At 26.6% G+C, this 17909-nt stretch overlaps 2 protein-coding genes across 3 annotated transcripts; both read left to right on the top strand.

Annotated features, from left to right (window-relative positions):
• Positions 1 to 269: 269 nt before the first annotated feature.
• LOC122509635 lies at positions 270 to 8914 on the top strand. The gene is made up of 4 exons (XM_043623834.1): positions 270 to 370; positions 653 to 860; positions 1194 to 1346; positions 4166 to 8914. The coding sequence occupies exons 3-4, from the start codon at positions 1313 to 1315 to the stop codon at positions 8512 to 8514; spliced, it is 4383 nt and encodes a 1460-aa protein (XP_043479769.1). The 5' UTR covers positions 270 to 370; positions 653 to 860; positions 1194 to 1312; the 3' UTR covers positions 8515 to 8914.
• Positions 8915 to 9767: 853 nt separating this feature from the next.
• Positions 9768 to 16563, top strand: LOC122509648. Of its 2 annotated transcripts, none has more exons than XM_043623851.1 (3): positions 9768 to 9843; positions 10123 to 10298; positions 12194 to 16563. In XM_043623851.1, the coding sequence occupies exons 2-3, from the start codon at positions 10151 to 10153 to the stop codon at positions 16486 to 16488; spliced, it is 4443 nt and encodes a 1480-aa protein (XP_043479786.1). In that variant the 5' UTR covers positions 9768 to 9843; positions 10123 to 10150; the 3' UTR covers positions 16489 to 16563. The 2 variants fall into 2 exon arrangements, with proteins under 2 accessions (XP_043479786.1, XP_043479785.1); XM_043623850.1 differs by having other exon boundaries at positions 9779 to 9853.
• Positions 16564 to 17909: the final 1346 nt, after the last annotated feature.

The raw sequence follows: 17909 nt of genomic DNA, 5'->3' as shown, positions 1-17909 counted from the left end.
AATTTGCTGTAATATATTTTGATAATTATTATTATTTTTGAAAATATGTAATTAAAAATATTGAATTTTAAAAAATTAGAAGATTATTTTTATTTTTAAATTTACTTTTAAAGATTTTTCATTAAAATGTTTGATACTTTATTCAATTATTTTCAAAATTTGCAATTTTGTTGGAAGGAAAGATGAAAAAGTCGCAATTTTTGAAAATAAGTCGGAAAAAGTCTACACTCACGATGTGATCGTACCCTTATATTATGAATTACTTCAGAGTTCAGAAGTGTCATGTGCCATTGAAACTCAGGTTATGTTATTGTTATTTTTATTCAAAACACGTTTCGTTCAACAATTAGGACATTAATTCATAAATTTTGTAAGTTACATAAACAAATTTAAACATAATTATTCTTTTATAATAATATTTTCATAACTTTTTATTTTAAAATCAACACTTTTTGTCTTATTAAATTTTTCAATTTCTATTATAAGAATTTTACATCAAAATAAAATAATGATCTATAAATAGTTGATAAATTTTTGAAATGAAAACATAGTGGCTATTTTATATTATTATTAATAGAAGAATATTCGAGTATTTTAGAATATTGATGAATGTATTAATAGATTGAAAAATTACTCTTTTTCTAAAATACAGGTTAACAATTACATTAAAATCAAATCTGGAGAATATGTCCAGAAAATATTTTAATCTTAAAAAATAAAATATACAATTAGAAGGAAAATCAGTTATATGTTTGTGAGTGCACTGTGATATTCATGAATATTATCTACTTATCTCTATTGTCATAGAGAGTTCATAAGTGCGAGTTAAGGAAAAATGTTTTTGCCCAACTGAGAAAAAGGTAAAATATGTATTTATATATAAATGAAAATATATATTTAACATAAAATCTAAATTAAAAATTCATTATTATTATTATTATTTAAAACTGAAATTAATCGTATTAGTGATTTTGTTTTAGTAATAAAGTTTTTATTAGAGTCAATTAGAGTCCAAAAACAAGAGATCTGTTTTTAAAATTATGTTCGCCGGCTAACATAACCTTAAAACTGAAGTAAAAGCGGTAAAGGAGAAGGAGAAGCATAAATGAACTTTAAAATATTATAAACCACTAAATATTAAAAGGTACGTCAATTTTACATGTATTAATATTTCATAATTCCATTTGTTTCAGTTTCACTCAACTTAATGAATATTAATAGTATACTATTCAACAATTCGAACAATAAAAATAAGGAGTCGAACAAAAAAAAAAGTCATAAAAATTGAAGAGTCTGATAAACAAAAGGCCTAATGAAGAAATCAATTGATTCTCCCAGTAAAACATGTACGTATTATTAAATAACTTTTTTATTACTATTATTATTTATTTATTACGTTTACTAAAATTCTTCTTTAAATCGATTATTTTTAATAATTTCGCAAAAGTTCTTTGACAATTTTCAAATTAATTAATTTATTTATTTATTTTTTTTTATTTTTTCAATTTTACAAAATTTTAATTATTCGTAAATTCTTCAATTACATATTTAATAGAAAATAAAAACTTAAAATAATATTTAAAAAAATTCAATTAAACTTTTTCAAAAAAAATTAATTTCAAAATTCAATTATTTCTAAAAATTGACGCTATATTTCTTTTAATATTGAATTACAATCTAAAATTTTAACTAAAATTCATTTTTATGAAATGAAAATCAATTTTTATTAGAAAATTCTACTAGAATTCAATTATTTAAATACAAATAAAATGCAAATAAATAATTTATTAAATAATTGAATGTTTCTTGAAATTCAATTCCCATAAAGAATTATTTCATCAACAAATTTTTAAATAATTGAATTCTTTCGACGAATTTTAATAAAATTTTTGAGAATAATTTCATTTTTCGAGAAATTTGATGAAAATTGTATTAAAAATAAATAAAATAATTGAAATTCTAAGATAAGTTTGATTATTAATAAAAATAATTGAATCTCTAAGAAGTTTATTATATATTATTCCTCTTGAAAATAAAAAATAATTGAATTTCTGAAATAATTTCTAACTTTTCCAAAAATTTAAACTTTTTTTTCCTTTTTTTGACTAAAATTCTTCCAGCAATGCATTATTTTTAATAATTGTTGAAAAAGATCTTTGAGAATTTTCAAATTCATTTGTTTTTTAATAAGAAATTTTAATTCATTTGTTTATGATTCAATTTTACAAAATTTCAATTATTCATAAATTTTTCAATTAAATATATAATAGAAAATAAAAATTTCAAATAATTTAAACAAAAATCCACAATTAAACTTTCTCTGAAAAATTAATTCCAAGAATTTGTTAGTTAAAAGCAGTAAAAGAATGAAAAATTCAAATTTTCAAAAAATTTAATTTGAAACCTTTTTAAAATTCAACTATTTCTAAAAATTTACGTTCAAATACTTTTAATATTGAATTATAATCTAAAATTTTAACTGAAATCCATTTTAAAATCAATTTTTATCAGAAAATTCTACTAGAATTCAATTATTTTTTTTTATTAAATACAAAAAAACGATTATTGATTAATTGCTTAAAATTAAATTCTCATAAAGAATTTTATCAATAAATTTTTAAATAATTGAATTCTTTTGACTAATTTTAATAACATTCTTAAGAATAATTACATTTTTCTCGGAATTCGATTAAAATTATATTAAAAATAATTGAAATTCTGCAATTATTTATGTAAATAATTGAATTTCTGTGATAAATTCTAATGTTTTTTTGTAAATAAAAAATAATTATATTCTTCCAAAGAATTTAACAAAAAAAATTTTTTTTAATAATTTATTTTTTCGAGGAATTGAAATAAAATTTTTAAGAATAAATTACATTTTTTTTTTTTTGAGCAATTCGTGCAAATTTTTATTAAAAATAATTGAAATTCTGCTGAGGAATTTTATGATTTATAAAAAAAAAAATTGAATACATAGTTGCAAAGAAGTTTATTAAAATTTTCGAAAATAATTAATTTTTTGAGAAGTATTGTATTATTTATGAAAATAATTAAATTATTGCAAAAAATTAAATTAAAATGTTTTTTTTAAAAAAAATTGAATTTCTGTGAAAAATTTTGTTATTTACGAAAATAATATTGAATCCCTGTAAAAAAATTTTATTATATTTATGAAAATAATTGAATGATTGCGAAAAATTTTATTAAAATGTTTAAAAAGAATTCTTTTTAAAAAATTTAAAATAAAATTTTTCGCAATTTTCTCGCTTTTTCGCAAAAGAATTCTTTTTAAACATTTTGATAAAATTTTTCGCGCAATCATTCAATTATTTTCATAAATTATCTGTGAAAAATTTTCTTATTTACGAAAATAATTGAATCACAGTAAAAAATTTTATTATTTATGAAAATAATTGAATGATTGAGAAGAAATTTATAAAAAAAATTTTTGTAAATAATTGAATTCATGTGAAATTTTTATTATTTTTTTAAAATAATTAAAGATTTGCGTAGAATTTTATTAGATTTTTTTTTTTTTAAATAATTGAATTCTTTTGGAAATTTTTATTAAAAAATCATTGAATTGAAGAAAATTTTTGAAAATAATTAAAATTTCCCCAAGAATTTTATTAAAATTTTTTGAAAATAATTGAATTTCAGAGAAGAATTTTAATTATTTCTAAAGATAATTGAAATTTTGACGAGAATTTAAAAAAAATTTTGAACATAATAATTGAATTTTTGCGAAGAATTTGATTAATTTTTGAAAATAATTGAATATCTGCAATTTGTAAATTGTAATTTCTCTAAAATTCTCCAAAAGTATATCGTACAATTTAGAATTTACTATGTATATTGTCATCGAAATTTTCTGAAAATGTGACTCACTGAAGAAAGATATCTGAGCAAAAAAATTATAGGTTATGTTTGTAATATTCAAAGTAAAGTGTAAAAAAGAGGATTAATAGTTAATGAAAACTAATTATACTCAAGTCTTCAAGTCTCAAACATCTAATAAAAATTATTGTTCATTTTACTAAATTACAAAGATAAAACATAATTTTTTGCTGCTTTGCTACCTTTTCTTCACTGCGTCACTGCGTCACAAATAGTAACGATTTTGATGTGAAATATAATAGAGAAAAAAAATTTTTTGCCACAGTTGCAGATGTTTGCAAAGCGTCACCAGACAAACTTCAGTCCTCAACTCAAGCTGCCGACGATGGAAAAAAATTGGAAATTAAGAAAAAAGATGCCAATTGTCCACCGAAGCAATTCGAGTATACTCATCCTCATCGCTTATTAAGTCTTTTGTATCAATTAGAATTATCCGCATTATCTTTACTCAGGACATCCGTATCTAAAAATTCTTCAAAGCCTATATTTCAAAATTCCCTAGACGGTCAGTTTAACAATATTGTTCTACATTTTAATGAAGAAAACTTTTGCATCAAGGTACAATATGTCGATACTCATTATTCACAAAAGTGTCTTGATTACAATTCCCTCTTCTCTTCAATTGAGGGAAAATTTAATATTAGAAAATACCTTAACGAATTTGCAGCCGAATTACTCAATTATTCAGATTCTATTTCTTCAGCGCCGAAATATTTAATTATCTTCACGAATGGGGATTTAGATATAACCAAAAATAGAAAATTCAAACAAACGGAAAATATTTTCATACCACAATTAAGTGTCGTAAATCCAGAGACTGATAAAAATTTACATCAGTTCTTTAAAAGTAATGGTAAATTTTATCGATTCTCCGATGATGAGGAGACGAGGGAGTTCCTGGCGGATATGGTGACGTTCAATCTGCAAATTAGAAGTAAAATGAAGAAGAAAGGTTTATCTCCAGAAGAAGTAAGAAGGGCTTTTTTCGATAGATTAATCCTCGCCGTGAATCAAGCGAAAATATCAGAAATTAGCGATACGTTTCGACGGGAATTGAAGAAAAGTGACGATACTCTTCGACGGGAATTGAAGAGTGACGATTTTTCAAAAATCGTACTTGCTCAATTGTTAGAAGAAGGAGAAGAAGAAAACATAGTTGGTTGCGAATATCTAAGATCAATGCTGTACAGTTACAATTTATTCATCTTCTGCACTCACTCAATGTTTCTTGATGAAAATATCCACTCTATTCGATTCGAAGAGAACTTTCAATCACACACCATCAGAATTGAGATTAATTCCAAAAGTCTACAAATCAAAGCACTTGAAATTGATCTCTCCAGATTTACGCTTCAAGAATTAGCCAAACAACGGGATATTTTTTCCATTGACGCTTATTTTGACAACTATCTCAAAATGGAATTCAAAAGCACCAACTATTATGTTATTTACACAAATGTCGGTTGTCCCCTACTTAGGGAATTGATAATAGGAAATAATTTCGATCTCCTGAAATATGATCCTACAGATGGTCCACAATTCACCGAGATAGATAACGACGATGAACGATACTCAACACTCAAGCATTTGAATTTTAACAATTTATTCAAATTTACATTAGGTGAGACAAAATATTGGTATCAACCGGAAATATCACCATTTCTCAAAGTGGGCGATTATAGAAGAAAGAAAACTTTTGCCGAAATGCTTGAAATTGAATTAAAGAGGGAATTTCTGGAGAGTATTGTCTTTGCTGTCAAGCAACCGACTTGTGACGAATTGTACAAAAGTATTGGGAATATTAAAAATACGCCACAAGTGCCTTATGATACTGTGAAATTGGATAAAATCGCATTGTCGTATTTACAGTCGCATGAATATGTGACATTGACAAAGGAACTGATGATTAAAATTTCTGATGAGTTAGAAAAAAAACGGAGCGTTGGCAATTATGTTGAAATCGAATTCGCAAAACGGGTCCTCTCGGCGGATTTGCCGGAATTCGGTCAATTTATAGACTTTCTGATCAGGGGTAATGGAAAGTGGTACTTGGACATTTTGAAAAAGAATGACGTGAGCATTTCCTCTTTGTCGAAGGTTATTGAGGGAGCAAAGAGTCATGAGGTCATACAAACTTTCACTGATTTTTGCAACATATGCTTCGATCCCGAAGGAGGGAAAACTGATGTTTTGAAAAATTTCGAAGGCAAGGGACTTCCGATAAACTTCTTTTCTATGATTCTAAGAGGTTCTGGTTCGGAAGCTCCTAAAACACTTCGAGATTTACACGATCTTTGGTTCGATGATTTTGGAAATCCGACAAATTACATGCGATCGATGGAAACTGAAGCGGTATTAACACAAATACCGATGGTTTTTTACAATTCAGGAGCCGATTGTGTGGGACGATTGAAAGCATTTTATCATTTTTGGTACGATCCAAATGGAACTAAAACTCAAAGTCTGAAAAATTTAGAGAACAACGGAATTCATTTATCAGCTATTTGTAGTATTTTAACGAAATCAGGCGAAGGGTGCTTTCAAAAATTCTACGAACTCTGGTTTGAGGAAAGTGGAAAGAAAACTACACGTTTGCAAAAACTGGAAGAAGAAGGAGTTACTTTAGTTCAAGTCTGCATGGTATTGAGACGAACCGGCAAAAATGTTGTCGAAGCTTTCGATAAATTGTACAGCATTTGGTTCGATGATTCGGGACTAAAAACACACTATTCCTTGACATTATTGGATGAGAATGTACACTTTTCAGATATAGTGGATATTTTACAGAAAACCGGATCCAACGCTCTGGAAATATTTAAAGATCTCTACGTCCGTTGGTTTTTAGATGATGGTACAAAAACTAAATATTTGAAAATTCTCGAAGCAAATGGAATCGATGTTCTTAAAACTTGCAAACATTTAAGTGCTGCAGGACTTCAGTCTGTTGATAAGTTTAAAATTCTCGTTAATTCTTATGATCCACTGTGTCAGTGGAATGTACAAACAACGCAAACTAGCGAAGAAGGACAAGTTGTGGAAAAAATTCCAAAAATCGACAAAAAGAGAGAAGAAGAGGTGAATACAATATTGATGGATTTTACGAAAAAGGAACCTAGAGAATCAAAACAAAAAGAAGAAGAAAGAACAACTTTAGATTCAGATACGGATCCAGATCCAGATCCAGATGAAAGTGACGATAATTCCGAAGTGTCAAGCAATGATGATCTTCTGATCACAGATGTAAAATACATTGGTTATTTTCTCCCGAAATCAGAACGATTAGAACTCAAGAGGAAACATCAATTCGTCAAATCATTTGATTTTGGTGAAACTAGTTCAGAATATAGACAACTTTTAAAATTCCTAACCAAACAAGATGGGAAAGAATATTCTCAGGTTCTTATGGCAAATAATATATTTTTGAATAATTTGGCATCAGTTTTTAAAGGAATTACAACTCCACTTGAAGTCATTAAAGTATTTAGAGAATTATACACACTTTGGTTTAACGAAACTGGCAAAATGAATACATGCTTAGAAATTTTATGTCGAGCAAAAGTACAATTATCTGAAATAATAATCATTCTCTATGGATCAGGAATTAATGCTGTGGAAGCCTTTCAAAATTTACATCAACTTTTGTTCGATTCATTGGGAAATAAAACTCGTTATTTGACAAATTTCGAAAAAAATGGAATAAATGGAACGAACATTAGTTCTACTTTCAGGGAATCAGGTGTCAATGCTGCTGAAAATATTAAAGAGGTCCACGATATTTTCTTTGATTCAATCGGTGAGAAAACGGAACGTTTCAATATTCTCGAAAAAGAGAAAATTAATCTACAAGAACTGTTTAGAATTCTAAAAGCTACGGGTAATGAAACAAGAGAAATTTTTCAAAATCTATATAAACTTTGGTTTGATTCACAAGGAAAGAAAACCGAATTTCTCATGAATTTGGAGAAAGAAAAAATTGATTTGCCACTAATTGTGGAACTTTTGGCTAAAAGTGGTCAAAATGCACCAGCTGTCTTCAAACATCTTTACTATTTTGTACTTGATAAAAAGGGATCTAAACAATACTATATAAGAAAACTGGAAAAGGATGTAAATTTACGAAAACTATTTTACATTGTAAGTGGACGTTGTTTTAATCCTGTGCATTTAAAAAAATTATATAAACTTTGGTACAAATCGAGTGGAACTAAAACTACTGGTATTTTAATGTTGGAAAATTGTGGAGTTACTTTGGATTTAATATCAAGTTTATTGAAAGGAACAGTTGGAAACGCCCCTAAAATTTTTAATAATTTAATTAATTTTTTGCTCGATAAAGAAGGAAAGAAAACGCAGGAAATGAAAAATATCGAAAAAGTTATTGAATTAAGGGAAATGTTTAAAATGATAATGGGAGCAAAAAGTAAGACGTATAAAATTTTCGTTAAGTTATATAAACTTTGGTTTGATGAAAAAGGAAATAGAACAAATCATCTTTTAATTTTGGAGAAAAATAATATTACTTTAATGGATCTTTCAAGTCAATTTTATGGATCAGGATTTGATGTTATTGCAAATTTTAAAAAAATTACTAAATCTTTAAGCAACGTAAAGTAAAAAGAAATAATTTTTTTAGTATAAGTGGAATAAATTCTATTGATTCTCCACTTTTTTTCACTTTTTTTTGTAGGTACTTTTGATAACTACCGACGCATTTATTAACTATAAGATTTATTATTTTGTTATCCGGTTTTTGAAAAACCACTTTGAAAATAAATATTTTTATACATTTCTATATTATTTATATTGAACACTTTTCTATAAAACGAAAAACAAAAAGGAATCAATATCAAAGAACACAAATGTGACGCGCTCCGAAAAAAGGTTCCTAAAAAGGTTCATTAGAACCTTCATTAAATAATCTTTTTTTAATTTACTTTGTTTGTCATTTACGCATAATATTAAATAAAAATTGTATTTAAGTTTTTATAATTAAACATTTTGTGATTTTTTCTAATAATTGTTTATGTAATTTTGCATTCCTTTGTAATAAAAAGAAAATTTTTTATTTTTCGTCAAAAGAAGTAGACAAATTTGTTATTACAATTCGGTTATTATTTGTTACAATTTATTATTATTTTGTTATTACAATTCTTTATTAACCCTCCGTCACACACCTAGGGAGGAATTCCCTCTGCGGTTTCAGTAGTTATTAAATGACTTTAATTTCCTCATTGCAAAATATAATCAGTTTCTATACCTTTCGACAATTTACTCCTCAACACATTTCTAAAAAAAACCTTTAGTTTAAACATAATTAATATTTAATTATGAAGCTTCAAAGCCAGAAAAAACTCGAAATAGTGAGGTTATGTTAAATAAAAAAATCAAGTTTTCAAAACATTTTTTGTTCCACTGTTGGTTAATGACAAAATTATATTATAAATATAATTAAAATATATTATTTAATGCTTATTTATTATTATTACTACCATTATTATTAATTATTATTTTACATATTACTATGGTTGCTATGGAATTATGGATCATACGCCATAGACTTAAAACATTCTTATGGAAGGCACACCACTTTTCAAAAAGGTTGTCTAAACCGGAAGGAAAATATTAATTAAATTTTTGCAAAGAATTTTGAATAATGAATGAGATAGAAAAGGACACAAATACATCTCTGTTCTTTTTTAATTTTCATTTTTCAGAGAGTTACATTTATTTATTATTATTTATTCTGTAATAATTTACTTCAGACACAAAAAATTCCATTCTGAACTCACCTTCAGGTGTCGTCAGCGCTACTGGTAGAAATACCGATTCTTCTTAAGCTCCCCAACCCTGTTAATCTTCTTCAAAGTTATTTGTCAACTACCCAACGCTGTAACACTTTGCAACCATTGTTTATTTTTGTTGAATTTCGACCGCGTTATTATAGTAAATATTTGTTAGTTTCTTTATAATCATTTAATTTAATTTTCCCTAAAATTAATTTCTCCTATATTATCCAATTGTTCTTTTACTTTCTATATTTATATACTCTATGTTTATAAAAATGAGTCGTTGACAAGTAAAAATAAAATAAAATTTTCTCATCTGGACAAATGAAATACAAGAGCAGGAGAATTTTATGACAAATTATGCTTGCCCACGACTCAAAAAAAAAACTAATTTTATTTCGTAAATTATAATTGTTTTTCTTGTTAACAATTTCAGATTTTGATAAATAATCGATTTAGTTGTAATGGATACTAATAGAAATAATTTTCTCGCATCAGAACGAGTATCAAATAATGACAGACTCCTCGAAAATAATGAAATAATGATTGTAGAATCGACCAATAAACGAAAAAGAACAAAGGAATCAAACAATTACAAGAATAAAAGAAAACGTAAGTATACAATTGTCGAATTAATCTCTCGTTACTATTTTCTACTGTTTTTACTGGATTTTTTTAATTTAAACTTTTTTATTTTTTAAATCTACTTATATTTATTTATTAATTTATTATGACTATTTATTCATTATTTTATTTTGTTAATTAATTATTTATTGATTTATTATTACAATTATATGTGACGCGCTCTGAAAAAAGGGTCTAAAAGAAGTAAAAAATTTGAGGTTATTTTGTAATTTTTCAAATACGAAAATACACAAAGAGGATCAACTCTTATTATTGTTATGCAAATTACAAAATTTTTTATTTTCAAATATAAATTTTAAAACAATTTCATAATCAAATTTTAAAAAATTCTCTTATTAAGTACAAAATTAATTATTATTGTTTATATTTTCAAAAACTTTAATAAAAATTCCTCAGAAAAATTCAAATATTTTCATAAAATTCAATTATTTTCTAAAATTCTAATAAATTCTTCGAAACAATTCAATTATTTTTATAAATAGTAAACATTTTTTTCAAAAATTCAATTATTTTTAACAAAATTATAATAAAATTTCACGAAAGAATTTAATTATTATCAAAAATTTCCATAAAATTCAATTTCAACAAGAATTTAAAATTCTCTAAAAAAATAATTCAATTATTCTCGAAATATTTGAAAAAAATACTATATATAAAAATTAAATTACTTTCAATACAATTTTTAAATATATTCGTAAAAAAAAATTGAAAGAATTCATTTATTTTCAAAAAATAATAAAATTCTTGTGATGAATTCAATTATTTTGAATATATACTTAATTTTAATAAAATTCTTTAAAGAAATTCAATTATTTTCGAAAAAACTATAATTGAATTTCTCAAAAAAATTTCATTATTTTTAAATATTTCTATAAAATTCTTCATAAAAATTTAATTATTTCTTAAAATTTTAGTAAATTCCTTGAAACATTTCAATTTATTTTTATAAATAGAAAAAAATTCTTCGCAAGAATTCAATTATTTTTATAAATTGTAAAATTCTGCGCAGGAATTCAATTATTTTCAATTCAATTTTAATAAAATTCTTAGAAACAAATCAATTATTTTTTGAAATTGTAAATCTTTTCACAGAAATTCAATTATTTCCCAAAAATTTAGATAAAATTCTGTGAAACAATTTAATTATTTTTGAAAAATTGTAAATTTTTTTTAAAAAAATTCAATTATTTTCATAATTTGTAAAATTCTTCACAAGAATTCAATTATTTTTTGTAAATTGTAAAATTTTGCACAGGAATTCAATTAATTCCTGACAATTTTAATACAATTCTTTGAAACAATTTAATTATTTTTTAAAATTGTGAAAATTCTTCGCAAGAATTTCAATTATTTTCAATTCAATTTTAATAAAATTCTTCTTCATAAAATTCAATTGCTTTCAAAATTTTCAATTAAAATTATTAAAGAAACTCCATTAATTTAAAAAGAAATTCAAAGAAATTCTTCAAGAGAATTTAATTAGCATTTTTAACAATTTTAATAAAATTCTTTCCGAGAATTCAGTTATTTTACAAATTCTTTGCAATAATTGGATAATTTTCAATACATTAATTTTACAATTGAAAATATTTGAAAAGAAAAATGAAACAAAAAACAAACAACTAACTTTATTATTATTAATATTCCTATTTATTTACTTTATTTATTATTTATTTATTATTTATTAAATCTAGATAATTAAACATATTGTTATTATTATTATTATTATTATTATTATTATTATTATTATTATTATTATTATTATTATTATTATTATTATTATTATTATTATTATTATTATTATTATTATTAAATTTATTTAAAAAATTATTATTACTATTAAACATAAATTTTTGCCGTAGGTAATAGAGTATCGACAGAAGCATCAACAAATACCTCAAAATCGTCATCAGATCATCAAAATAATCCAGAAATGAGCAACGTGCAAGAAAATTGGAAATTTAAGCAAAAAAATCCTCCAAACACTCTGGAATTTCTCTATCAATTAGAATTATCAATTTTATGTTTACTGAGAACTTCTGCATTTCCAAATTCTCCAAAATCGGTGATATTCCGAAATTCCCTGATAGCCGGACAATTCAACAATATTGTCCTCGCTTTTAAGGGAAAAACCTTCTGCATAAAAATTCAACACATCGATTCTTATTCTCCAGAGAGGAATTTAAATTACACTTCATTTCTCCCACCGGAAGATGGAAATTTCATTCTTACAAATTATCTAAACGTATTCGCCTCCGAATTACTCGAAAACTCAGTCCCCGCTTCCAATGCGCCGAATTATTTGATTTTCTACACAAATGCAAAATTAATCGAAGAAGCAAAGAAAGAGGGGAATTTAAATTATTTTTGCAGTGTCACTTCCGATAGAGATGGTGTTTTACTGGAATTATTGAAGACTGTCCAAGCTGGTAAAACTGATCAAACTGGTCTGGGCGAATTTTACCGATTTGCTAAAAATGAAAAAACGAGGAGAAAATTGAGACGAAAGGTGAAATTTACAAATGAAATCATCACACAGTTAAGTGGAAAAAAATCGAAAGGTTTCTCAGTGGATGAGGTGAGGGACGCTTTCTTCGATAGATTAATTTTGGCCGTTAATCAACCGGACGTTGAAGAATTATTCCATGCGGTTTGCACCGAAGTCGAAGAAAGTGGTGAAAATTGTTTTCGAATCAGAAACGAGGTCATAAAACAATTGACAACGGAGGAAGAGAAGGATTCGATTCTTTGTAGATTTAATTTATTTACGTTCTGTCTTCATGCCATGTATTTGAATAAGAGTATTTTCGGTGTCGAATTCAGAGAGAAAAACGAAAGTATCGTGATTAATTTTAAGGGTAAATTCCTCTACCTAAAAGTTGTGGAATTTACCAACGAATTTCGTTCTTTAATCAAACATCAAACTCTCGAAATGTCGAAGAAATTTTCTCTAGAAACGTACTTTGAATCATTTATTCGGGAATTGGACGAAGATCTCGAATATTATGTCATTTACACAAATTTAGACCTCCAGGAAATCGGTGAATTGATTCTAGGAAAGATTTCAGGGGAAACGGATTCAAAATTCACCAAAAAGGTAGGAGATGATTGTTTTCTAAACCAGTACTTCGAGGCTGGGAATCTTTACCAATTTTCGAACGGGGAGACAAGAAGAACACTCAAGGACCTGCTGAAGTTGCCACAATGTTTCGAAATTCAGGGAAAGAACCCCGCTGGCAAAATGAGCGAAGATCGAATCAAGAGTTTATTTCTGGACAAAATCGTCTTCGCCCTAAATCAACAAACTTCGGAAGAATTGTACAATCGGCTCGAGAATGATGTGGAAGATTCACAAGTGCCTTACGACTGCGAAGATCTTTTTAAAATCGGAATTCGTTCTCTAAAGTTCGCTGCTTCGATTGCTAAAAACGACCCGAAGGTAATAACTCGAGCACTGATGAAAACACTGCTTTTCGATTTGAAAAACAAGGAAAAAACTAATTTCCCTCAGAAGGAAATCGAATTCGCGAAGCAAATCGTCGAGCCGAATGTGACCGAATTCCGGAAATTCGTCGAGCCGGCGACCGAATTCCGGCAATTCGTCGAGCCGAATGTGACCGAATTCCGGAAATTCGTCGAGCCGAATGCGACCGATTTCCGGCAATTCGTCGATTTTTTAATCAACGGCAATGGAAAAAAGTGTTTGGCAACAATGCGGAAAAATGGAATCGAAATCCCGACCATCTGGAAAATTATTCAAGGATCGGAACCTAAGGAAAAGGAAAAAGTTTTTTTGGATTTGTACAATTGTTGGTTCGACCCGGGCGGTGAACAAAAGGTTCGTTTAAAGAATTTGGAAAAAATCGAAGTCCCTTTAACCAAAGTTTGCGTTGTTTTGGAAGAATCGGGACGAAATTCTTTGGAAGCCTTTCGAAAGTTGTACGATCTTTTCTTCGAGCGGTGTGGAAGAAAAACTCGTTATCTAAAAACCCTCGAGAAGGAGAAAGTGAACGCTCTGATGATTTTTGATATTCTCGCAAAAACCGGTATTGAGGTGGACAAAGTTTTTCGCAAACTCTTCAATCTTTGGTTTGAGGAATCAGGAGAAAGGACCCGCCACTTGAAAATTCTTACCAGCAAGGGAAGAAGTTTGCCCGAAATTTGCCGATGTTTGTCCGGATTCGGTGTTTATTCGATCGAAAAGTTTGAATCTTTGCTCAAAGTTGTAAGTTCGGGAAAAAAACGGAAAGGTTCGAAGTCTCCGAATTCGGCCATAAATCTAGAGTTTGAGGTCACTAACAACTTGTCGATTACTTCAGAATCTTTAGAGGAAGCAAATATGGAAAAAGAATCGAATATCGAAAATCGAGAGCAAGGGGTGCCCGAACCGGAAATTAAGACCGAACCACTTGAAGATACAAAATCGGAGCTGGAATTCATGGCGAAATTGGGGATAAAATTGGACAGCCTCCAGGACGACGAGGAGACAATCGCAGCGCTAAAAGAACTGAAGGCGGCAATCGAAGCAAAATTGAACCAAGAGGACTTGTTGTTAGTAAACGGTGAAGAAACCGCACCACCAGAAGACATCACTGAAGAAACCAATGCTTCGAAAAAAGTATTCAAAACAGCTCTAAAAGTGAAATCCGTCGAGGAACTGAATAGGAGTTTCATCTCCGAAACTCCAACAACACCAGAACCTTATATTCTTCTCGAACAGAATTCCCAATTTCCAATTCGAAAATTGATACTCTCCCATCGCAAGGAAGCGAGTTTCGCCAAGTCGATCTTCAAAAATCAAAATAGCTCCGAATTTGAAACTTTGTGTACTTTCCTAATTTTAGGACCGGGGGAAAATTATTTACAAATCCTTCAAAAGAATCGAATTTCACTTCAACATTTATCGAAAGTCTTCATCGGTTGTTTCACGGCGAACGATGTCATTCAAGTATTCAGCAAACTTTACAATTTCTGGTTCGATGAAAACGACACTATGAGAGATTCTCTACGTAACATTAAACGTGAAAATTTGAAATTGGAAAATTTCCTCACAATTCTCATTGGTTCGGGAATATTAGCTGCTGGCGGTTTTATAAATCTATACAACCTCTGGTTTGATTTGGCCGGAAATAAAACCCATTATTTGACAAAATTCGAAGAGAACGGTGTAACAATAATATACCTCAGGGAAATTTACAAAGAATCAGGATCCAGTGCTGCGGAATATATCAAAGAATTCTATGAACTTTGCTTCGATTCCAAAGGATCGAAATCCGAATTATTGACGACTTTGGAATGTGAGAATATAACTCTATTGATGATGTTAAAAATTCTCAAGAATGCCGGACGGGGGACGAAATCCACTTTTCGAATTCTCTACAATCGGTGGTTTGACACCGTAGGAAGTAAGACACCCCATCTCTTGAATTTTGAAAAAAGTGGAATTAACCTAAAAATGATAGCCGATGTTTTGATCAAAACGGGCGAAAATGCACCCAAAGCTTTTGATAATTTGTACAAATTCGTATTTGTCAGTGAAAATCAAAAGCAATACTATTTAAAGGACCTGGAAAATGAATTAGATATGAAGAAGATATTCGAAATATTGTACGGATCGGGAATTTATGTGAATTGCTTTCTGGATTTATACAGTCAATGGTTTGATTCCAAGGGAAATAAAACAAAGTGTCTGCGGATTCTCGAAGAGAATGGAGTTAATTTAAAGTGTTTGGCGAATGTTTTAAGGGGTACGGGTACTCAGGCTTTTGATATTTTCAGAAAATTGATGAATTTTTTGTTTGATGATGAGGGAAGAAAGACGGAGAATATGAAGAATATTGAAAGTGTTATAGAATTGAAGACAATGTTGGAAATTGTTAGTGGTGCAAATATACGAACGTGTGAGGCATTTTTTAATTTATACAAAGTCTGGTTTGACTCACAAGGAAGAAAGAGTAATTTTCTTCTAATTCTGGAGAAAAATGGAATTAACTTGATGGAAGTGGGAATGTTATTAAATGGAAGAGGTTATAAGGCTGTTGAGAAATTTGAAAGTCTTTGCAACATGGCGCTTAAATGTAATTTACCGAAATATCAATTATTCGAGCAATTTGAGAGAAGCTATTACGATCCAATTGTTACTAAAGTGACCGTATAGAGAGTGAAAGATTTAATTTAGTTTGTTTTGTATTTTTATTTTACAAAAGAATAATAAATATTTATATTTTTTTCTATCATATTTGTCATATGTTTTATTTCTAATAACTAAATAAAATAAAAGAAATCCTGGGAAATTGTTGTTTTCTAAAGTTATTGTGTTTATTCTTCAAAATTCAATTTTACTTAAATATTTTAAATTTTATCTTGGTGAGTAGTAATCTTTAATGTTAATAGTATAATGATTATAATTTTGAGGTTATGTTTAAGATCAAAATGTGTTTATTTAACAGAATTACACTTGAAAAGGACACCAAGGTTGGTGACAAAATTTGTAATAAATGATACCCAGAAAAATTTCCTGAAATTTATTAAATAAATTTTATAAAATTTCAATCTTGAATGAATTTAATTAAAAATTTTAATGATTTTAAAGAATAAGTTCTTTAAAATTTCTAATTTTTTGAAAAATTTTAAATTCTTCTCAAATTAAATTTTTTAATATGTATTTAATTAATTATTAAAAAATAATGGATTTATAGATAAATTTTGGTTATACAAACACTAAAAAAATTGAATTTTCGAAAAGTTAAAAATAAATTCAATTATTTTAAAAAGTAATAAAATTTTTCGCAGAAATTCAATTGTTTTCAAAAATTTAAGAAAATTATAGTCAGAATTTAAATTATCCTTTATAAATAATAAAATTCTTCACCATAATTCAATTATTTTTAAAATTCTTTTCTAAAATTCAATTATTTTCAAAAAATTTTAATAACATTTTTGTCGAAATTTCAATTATTTTCAAAAATTCTCCTAAATTCAATGATTTTTCATATCTACTATTTTTAATAAAATTTTCTGAAAGAATTCAATTATTTAAAAAAAAATTTAATAAAAATTGAACATTTAATTATTTTTATAAATAATAAAAATTTGACAGGAATTCTATTATTTATAAGCTTTTTATTAATCTCTTCGTAATAATTCAATTATTTTCATAAATAATAAAATTTATTTTAAAGAATTCACTTATTTTCAAAAATAATAAAATTCTTTTTTAAGAATTCAATTATTTTTAAAATTTTTAATCGAATTTTTCGAAAAGTGTAATTATTCTTAAAAAAGTTTATTAAAATTTATCAAAAGAATTCAATTATTTAAAAAGAAATTTTAATAAAATTCGTCTTAAGAATTCAATTATTTTCAAAAGTAATAAAATTCTTCGCAGAAATGAATTTTAAATTTTTTATGTTAAAAAATTTACAAAAATTCTTTTCAAAATTTCAACTATCTTTATAAATAATAAAATTTTTCTCCGAAATTAAAATATACCTATATTTTTTTAAATTCGCCGAAAGAATTCAATTATTTTAAAAATTTTTTGATAAAATTCTTCATAAAAATTCAATTTTAAGAAAC

Source organism: Leptopilina heterotoma, unplaced genomic scaffold (genome assembly GCF_015476425.1).
Source record: "Leptopilina heterotoma isolate Lh14 unplaced genomic scaffold, ASM1547642v1 Lhet_61, whole genome shotgun sequence".
NCBI classification, from domain to species: Eukaryota; Metazoa; Arthropoda; class Insecta; order Hymenoptera; family Figitidae; genus Leptopilina; species Leptopilina heterotoma.
The sequence above is the reverse complement of the archived record's forward strand: the minus strand, read 5'-3'. Positions and strand labels throughout refer to the sequence as shown.